Source organism: Glossina fuscipes, unplaced genomic scaffold (genome assembly GCF_014805625.2).
Source record: "Glossina fuscipes isolate IAEA_lab_2018 unplaced genomic scaffold, Yale_Gfus_2 0, whole genome shotgun sequence".
NCBI classification, from domain to species: domain Eukaryota; kingdom Metazoa; phylum Arthropoda; class Insecta; order Diptera; family Glossinidae; genus Glossina; species Glossina fuscipes.
Genome location: NW_023998414.1, coordinates 25,215,373 through 25,223,306, shown reverse-complemented (window position 1 = coordinate 25,223,306; position 7,934 = coordinate 25,215,373). Strand labels below are relative to the sequence as shown.

Here is a 7,934-nt window from a genome sequence, read left to right as displayed (position 1 = left end):
TAATGCTCTCTGTAGTTTAATTTGATAACTGCTGAAATCTGTCTGTTTAATTTTCTCACATATACCCCATAACAGCAGGAAGACGCAATTGGCAAAAGCGATGGAATAACTCCACTTTTGGTTACGCAAATGAATGTTAGACCAAGTTTCACTCTTTTCAACCACAGTCGCGACATCATATGGTTCATTAAGAGATTAATGGACGATGCCCTTTGCTCCTCTACCATCTCATCTAGATGTGTTTTGGAAAATACGCGAACTAAACGTATATAATTTTACAAGTTAGCCTAAAAGTAGACCGCCATAATTTTTATTATCAAATTAAATAGTTAAATGGTAATGCCATTCAGCTGTGTTAAAGCCGTACAAAGCCGGCCGCATAACAGAGGGAAACCTCTATTAAACAATTGTAGTCGTAATAAAAAGAACTAAAAATATATGATAATATATTTACCATTTAACCACAAAATTTTTGAAAAATGAATAGATTCACTACCGTCAACAAATAAGCATAAGACTCCGATTTTAATTAATAATTTACATTAATCGTTAAATTTATTAAGAATTCTATGGTCACACTGTGTTTTTTTATTAACGGCCCGAACCATCTGTTATTAATTTGCTAAACATTCAAAAAGAAGAAGATGAATATATATATATATATGAAATAACAGCTGTTTATTTATACTTTTAGCTAGAAAAAGTATTTTTCCGAAGAAAAGTAAGTTTGTTTTTTTTTCGAAAATATGAGAAAAATTTACTAGATTTTTTAAGCAAAATAATTATTGGGTGGTTCAAGAGTGAATTAAAAGAAAAGTGTAAGTTTTATTAGCGCTTTCCTGGAGATATATATTTATATATATATATATATATATATATATTCGTTTAGCAGAAGTGTGATGTAACCGTTCAAAAAACTTGTTTAATAATTATCATAGTAATAAATTTTCTTTTGTTTGTTTAACGATCTTTTTCCGAAACGTAAATAAAAAAGAATGACTGCCGTATTAAGATTGGGCTTCATGCGCCTGTGCCAGCGTCCTGCAACGACGGCAGGCGCTGTTAACCAGCAACGTTTCATTTCGGGCAAAACTATGCGTGGTGGTCCTCGTGTAATAACTCATAAGCCTTTTCCATACAAGGAGAAGAACTACAATGTTTTCACGTCAATGATCGATAAAACCACACCACGTTTAAATGATAATTCCAAGTTAATTTGTGTTGAAGGCCCCATAGCGGCCGGAAAAAGTAAGCTTGCTAAAGAATTAGCTGCTGAATTGGAAATGTTGTACGTGCCCGAAGCGAACATGGATATGTATTATATTAACCCATACGGATACGATATGCGTTTATTAGATCCAAAAATGCCTGAAAGCTGTCGTTCGTTTGATGTTCCGAAATTCTGTAAAGATCCTAATCATTTTTTGGCCGCATCTTTTCAAATAAAAATGTACATGCTGCGTTATAGTCAATATGTGGATGCTTTGGCTCATATATTGTCGACCGGCCAAGGTGTAGTTTTGGATCGTTGCTGTTATTCCGACTTTGTTTTCATGGAGACTATGCATAAACATGGCTATATATCGAAAGAGGCACGTTCGGTTTACCATGAATTACGTCAAAATACTATATACGAAGTATTGAGACCCCATTTAGTCATTTACTTAGATGTGCCAGTGCAAGGCGTTAAGGTGCAAGAAATTTTTAAAGAATTTAAAATATTGTTTATGAAATAATTTTTCTTACGGTTTAGGATAAAATCAAAGCCCGTAATATTGAATATGAAGTCAATTCGAAAGTGTTTACGGACGATTATTTACGAAGCATGGAAAACTTCTATAAGCAGCATTTTCTAAAAGATATTTCGATACATGCCGAACTTTTAATTTATGATTGGACTGCCGGCGGTGAAACTGAAGTAGTCGTCGAGGATATCGAGCGCATTGATTTCGATGCATTCGAAGAAGATCCAATGGAAAAGAAAATGAAGGACTGGCGTTTCCCTAACGAGGTGGAATGGTGTGAGGCCCGCATTAAGTATGCTAGTCAAAAATCGGATCTTATGAATTACTTTAATATACCGTGCTTTGACGTACCTGAATTGTTGCGTGACGCTGATAGCTCCAAAATTTACCGTGACGTCTGGTACAATGTAAGCAAACGTTCAGTAGGAAGCTAAACAAGTGAAAAGAAATTATATTTGCTTTTCTCTTTATTTCCAGGCTCCCGGCATGAAATATCGCCCGGGCTATAACGAAGACATGGGTGATACGGGTTTATTAACCAAAACCAAATCTCCATACCGTGATAATTTCCTATAATGTCAATCATATAGAGTTTGAAAAACTTTTACCTTTCAATGAGGGAATTAAATAATTTAAAAAAAAGCTTTGTATTTAATGCTTCATTCTTTTTTTCTTTTTCAATTAATTGGTCTTGTTCGTTTATTGTGTTGTAAAGCGATAGTATGTTAATCTAAATGGATAATTGCCTCTAGCATTCGCCGCAATCAAATCCCCTCTTTTTTTTACTGCTTCGATCAACAATTTAGCAATGGATTGATGCATTAATGTTTACGAGAGGAAGCTTTACATTTTTTATATAAACTTACATGGTATGGTAGATGTCTCTGATGACAAATGCAGCTTTTTTTATTTTTGTAATGTACCTAAAGCTTTTTCTATTTTTATTGCCTAGACAGGAGCACTTTCGAGCAAATTGTGCACAGCTTGTCAGAAAATAGTTGGTCTCCTCTCGGTCCGTTTTTACCATTATCCTGACAACTGCACAATAATTTGCTGCTCACTCTTCAATCTCCGCGCATTATTTGCATCGCAGATGTGTTTAACTTTTCAAAAGATTTCACTATCTGGTAAAATTATTGCAACAGATTGTTGCACCTCTCATATATTTAATACATCATCTTCAATGAAACTTTTTTCTTTATACGAGCAAATTCCTATCTTTATAGTTTATACTTTTCGTGCGTAAACTCCTGTTGTCGTTTTTAACACAGTTTGTTCACGTATTCTTTTGTTGTCTCGAGGCAGTGGCGGATGGTTTACTTCCACAATTTCAACTAAAAACAAAGAACTCATTTCAAAGATTTGTGTATATCCTTGTTTAAGCCTTAAATTAGTCAGGACGCTGCGTACGCATATCGATTAATTTTATAAATATAGGGCTCATCTTCAGCTAGTTTTACATCAAATGAAATAAATTTTTATTATAAAATGCAAGAACGACTTTCGGGCCATCGACCGGGCACTGTTTATGTCGGTTTTTTATTCCCATTAAAGCTTAATATATCACATGACGAATAATGGTTTTACTTAAACGATACCGTACTATGACAAAGGAATTCGTAGTGATACCAAACTAACTCTTCATGAGTGATTCTGAAAATGTCCGCAACTCTTTTTTTTGATGGTATAATAAAAAAAAGTCTTTTAGTTCTTGCCAAAATTAAACAAATTTTTTTATATTTTTTTTTTATTTTTTTTTATTTATTTTTTATTAAGAAATCATTAAAAGTTTATTTTCATACAATACATTATCATTTTCATTTTTTTTCAAATAATTTTTTACAAGCAATTAATAAAATTATGTTTAATTATATTAGAGAAATACACACATATATATATATATATATATATATGTATATAATTGCGTTAATAATTTAATAAAATTTTGATTACTATTAAGAAAAACATTAACAAACAATTAAACTAAAAAGAAAAAGAAACGAAATAAAAAAACTTTTTCCCATTAGTAGAAAATTATTTAAATTGTGACAGAGAATTATTTAAGTTAGAGGAGAGATCGAAATAAAATGTTTCGATTTGATAATTTTAACTAAAAGGAAAAGCTTTCATTAATTATTATTGCAATTAATTTATGTAATTTTATTGTATTTATAATAATTATACGACCAGTACCTGGGAGAAAGGTTTATTTGCTATTCGGGGAAGAAAGAAAGTAATTTCACATAATTATATTAAATCTCTAAATTGATTATAAATTATATAAAAAATATTTTTTTTTTTTTTGATTTTTCTTATTTTACAAAGTTTACAATAATTGTGACTTAACTTAGCAATTACGTTCCAAGCCGGTAAATGTAAGGCAGAATTTTTATATGACTGAAATAATCACCACCGTCGAAAGAAAAACCTCTTGTTGTAAGCATTTTTCTACGTATTAAGGAAGCTTCTCAACTCTCTTTTATTTTGTTTGATAAAAAAAAAAGGCAAAAAAAAAAAAATAAAAACAAAAATGAACTGTTGACTTTTGTGGACTTTTGTGTGTGTTAGTTTTAAAATTAATCTATTTAATTATTTCTCGGTATGCCTTTGCATTCTTTAAGATATTTCGCTTTTTTGCTTCTCCATTTTCATTCATTGTCCATATTGTTCTCCATTTGTTTAGCATTTTTTCAATTGCGTTTTATTAAAATTACGTATGGCTTCCAATAATTGTTCCTTTGGTTCGCTAGAAGGAGACGTAGCCATTGAATTGCTTTCTATTTTAAGAGATTTTAATTTTATTTGCATTTGTGGGGCCATTGGTATCGTTGTTGGCGATCCTGTCGTCGAGCTCATAGCTTTTCCTCCTCTTACTGAAGGATTTTCTAAAAGCATTGAATTCGTTTTTTTCAAATTCAAATTCAATTTGTTTGCTGGTATTTCTGATGGCGATGGTCTAATCTCACCATTCATTTTGGGAGTTTCTATTTTTCTCACGTTTGGTTGCTGCTCTTGGTTTCGTTGTTCTTCTTTAGCTAGGATTTTCTCTTTTAAGCCTGTGCGTCTTAAGGTGTTTTGCCCAAAGGGAGCCGCTACGACTTTCTCCTCAACGACAGTTCGCCTTTTATCATTTTGCGTTATTGAAGTGGACCGTAGTAGGGTATTATTTGGGACTGCAGGCATACTATATCTGTTAACGTTTCTGGGCAGTGCAAAAAGGTTGACAATTGTTTGGGTTTGAGGTCTTAAAACTGCTTCTACAGTGGGACGCTTCTCGTCTCTCTGCAATTTCGTTATATTGTCATCCGTTTTCAAATCTTTTAAAGGCTTTACCGTTACAGGTACTTTAAAGTCATGCTCGGTTATACCCAGACGTTGAAGGAGGGCAGGTCGGGAGGAGGAGGAGGTGGTCTTCAAATTTTCTCTTTCTGTCTGCCGATTAATTTTCGGACTTTGCATTACGTTCTTGAGAGCTTCGGAACTCTTCCCACCAAATATGTAGTCTCCTTCGTTTTTGATAGCCACCTGTACCTTAGGACGTTCATTCCAAGTGCCGACATTAACGCTTGGCGGCCCGGTATACTTATAAAATTTAGGTTGTTCTTTTGCTACCAGCTCAAGGTTAGCTTTGGTTTCGTTACATTCCTTAATGTCTTGATTCAAATTCCTTTCGTTACCATATTTTGGCTTCAATTCCAAACTGGTGAACTGTAATTCTTGTGAGGGTCTGCGTGAGTTTATTAAGTCTTTAGTGATCAATTCGTCATCGCTGTTCTGTGTTATGCTGCTTTTGCGTTTATTGCTAAGTATGGTCTTAATTACCTCTAAACTTTGCAAAGAAGGCGATTCTCCTATACTTAGCTCGCTAGACGAACGTCTTCGATTTAAGCATACAGTATTCTGCTCGAGTTTATGGAGCGATAATTGCGAAGAGCTGCGATTATTTAATCCCGAGACTTCCGCCTTTGGGTTAGTGCAGTGAAAAGAGTCGGCTCTGGAAATGGATCGACGTTGCTTTAGACTCGTTACACTACCACGTTTGCGATATAATTTCTCATCTTCTCCCAGGCTGTTAGTGGGAGAGGGACTTGAATCGATTTTTGTTTCATTCGAAATCTCTTTGGGGTTATAGTTATTGATAACTAAAGGTGTTATGGTAAAATTATTTAAAGGATTAGGTTTAACTGCTTGGATTTCCAATTGCTCAGTTGGTTTCTTAATTAGGGAATCTACGCCTTTCTCTTGCAGAATTAAGGACAATTCTTCAACCAAACCATTTAAAGGAGCAGTGGGACTTTTAAGTGGATCATCTTTCTTGTAATTTCGTCCCTTGTCTATTGCTGTCACTGCTTCCGGCAGAGCTTCACTGCTCTTATTAATTGCTTCAATATCTTTTCTATTTTCTAATCCTTCCTCCTCTTTTTGGAGAATCTCAAAATTTAGCATAGGCCTCTCTAAAATCTTTGGTGTTATTGGCTTATCGGTTTTCTTCTCCTCTTCCTTTTTACCTAAGGCTTTAAAATCAGCAAAGTTAGGTGGCGGCGATATCGGCATACCGAAATTCCAAGAATTCAATTCAGATGGAGCGTTTGGACTTACAATTTTGTTTTCTATTCCTTCCTGTCCGCTATTTACCACTGTCAGTTCTTCTGTAGTTTGAGTCTCATTTAGGGGCTTAACTAGCGTTTTGCCTAACTTGAAATTGTATACCTTAACCATATCATCATCGTCTGAGCTGGATTCGAAATTCGACTTGCATTCCAATGCAGAAACGTCCGACGGTAGACTATCTGGTACTGGAGAGGGTACAGGCTCTCCTATACCTGAGTCGGCTTGTTTGGAGACGTTATCATCATCTAAGGAGCTTTTCAGCTGATCGATGTGTTGATTCCCGAAACAAGAGTCCTCTTCTGGTACTTCGGAAGAAAGTGAACGTGGCTCGGGGGTAGGAGTGCGATTTAAAATAACTTTGGAAACATTTGAAATCATTTTGGGAGACTGGTTATTATCGCTTTCAAGATTCTTAAGATCATTTTCAACATCGGTAGCGTTTAACAAAGTAGTGCTGGTCATGCGCGGCACCGGCTTTGGTAAATCAATCTGTTCCGTCTTGTGTAAATTTTCAATATTTTTGATATCTTGAACATTAACATCTCTGTCGCTTGTTAAAGTATTTAATGACGTATGTGATTGATTAGTTTCCCGTTCTAAAGGTTTAGGTGGAAGACCATCTGTTTTTAAAGACCTTTGTAAGCAATCTTCGCAACTTGAACTTGAAGCATTTACACTCTTTAAGGATACGTTGTCTTCTGGCGGACATAATGAATTTCGAGGCGGCGGTGCCGGGGCCGATTTCTTTTTGATCTGTACAATACGTTTACGTGGACACGGCTCTGGAAATTTACTCCATGTTTCGCTCACTGAACTGTTTAAAGTTAAAGTGCTTCCTGAACTGCTGCCACCCTGTTGCAAATTTAGAGCATTTTTCTTCTGAACTTGGGCGTATAAGACTGTATCGTCTGTGTAACCGTTCGAGTCGACAGATTCGTAAATCCTTTCTTCTTCCATATCGTATTCTCTTTGATTTCTGGCTTTGTTTGTTTCCATCTCCTCACTTTTATGACAATTGTTGCCGTTAATATCGCTTTGTTGGCTTTTGTCGGGAAGAGGGGATAAGTTAAGTATTGACTCTGAAGTAAATCTCCTTCGGAATTCTTCATTAGGTGAAAGTGTCCCTCCATCGTCTCGTTCGACCTCTCCATTTTCTATAATTGGCGGTGATTTTTCCAATATAATTTGTTGACTTGGTGGTCGTGGAGCTGCTCTTTTTTTACGCGGCGGTGCCGTCACCTTAGGCATGACCGTCTTTTTTAATAGAGTGGGTGCTATTATAGGAGTTCGTGTGTAGTTCAATCCGGACGAATCCATTGAATTTAAGGAATTAGTAGAACTATAAGGACTAGTGGTTTTTGTAGTCGTGTGCTTGGAAATGCGGCTACTAAACTCTGAAGAAGTTAACGAGTCGCGTATGATGGAAGTACGACGTAGTTTAATTATCTCATCAGCGTTGAAGGTGTCATAGGATTCCGATTTGTGACATAGACGTATTTCCGAAAGACCCACAGCTCCGATAGTCAGATCGCAACTGTAAACCTGACTAGGATCGACTAAAAAGTAAGACATATATGT

General features: G+C 35.3%; 2 protein-coding genes across 6 annotated transcripts in view; one reads left to right on the top strand and one right to left on the bottom strand.

Moving 5' to 3' along the window:
- The first annotated feature begins 678 nt into the window (after positions 1-678).
- LOC119634899 (NADH dehydrogenase [ubiquinone] 1 alpha subcomplex subunit 10, mitochondrial) lies at positions 679-2,387 on the top strand. Of its 2 annotated transcripts, none has more exons than XM_038029323.1 (4): positions 679-721; positions 995-1,691; positions 1,754-2,152; positions 2,223-2,387. In XM_038029323.1, the coding sequence occupies exons 2-4, from the start codon at positions 996-998 to the stop codon at positions 2,319-2,321; spliced, it is 1,194 nt and encodes a 397-aa protein (XP_037885251.1). In that variant the 5' UTR covers positions 679-721; position 995; the 3' UTR covers positions 2,322-2,387. The 2 variants fall into 2 exon arrangements, with proteins under 2 accessions (XP_037885251.1, XP_037885258.1); XM_038029330.1 differs by lacking the exon at positions 679-721 and adding an exon at positions 770-818.
- Positions 2,388-4,035: 1,648 nt separating this feature from the next.
- LOC119635045 overlaps positions 4,036-7,934 on the bottom strand; it is a 52,917-nt gene continuing 49,018 nt past the window's right edge. For all 4 annotated transcript variants that reach the window (XM_038029564.1, XM_038029572.1, XM_038029582.1 and 1 more), the window contains exon 4: positions 4,036-7,912. In XM_038029564.1, the coding sequence (XP_037885492.1) occupies positions 4,425-7,912 (3,488 nt within the window). In that variant the 3' untranslated portion in view covers positions 4,036-4,424. The remainder of the gene's footprint in view (positions 7,913-7,934) is intronic.

Excerpts from the sequence above, each read along its gene's own strand:
- LOC119634899 (XM_038029323.1), top strand. The coding sequence starts at position 996 with ATGACTGCCGTATTAAGATTGGGCTTCATGCGCCTGTGCCAGCGTCCT. Across the intron at positions 1,692-1,753 it reads TGCCAGTGCAAGGCGTTAAG|GATAAAATCAAAGCCCGTAA; the intron begins GTGCAAGAAATT and ends CTTACGGTTTAG. Across the intron at positions 2,153-2,222 it reads ACCGTGACGTCTGGTACAAT|GCTCCCGGCATGAAATATCG; the intron begins GTAAGCAAACGT and ends CTTTATTTCCAG.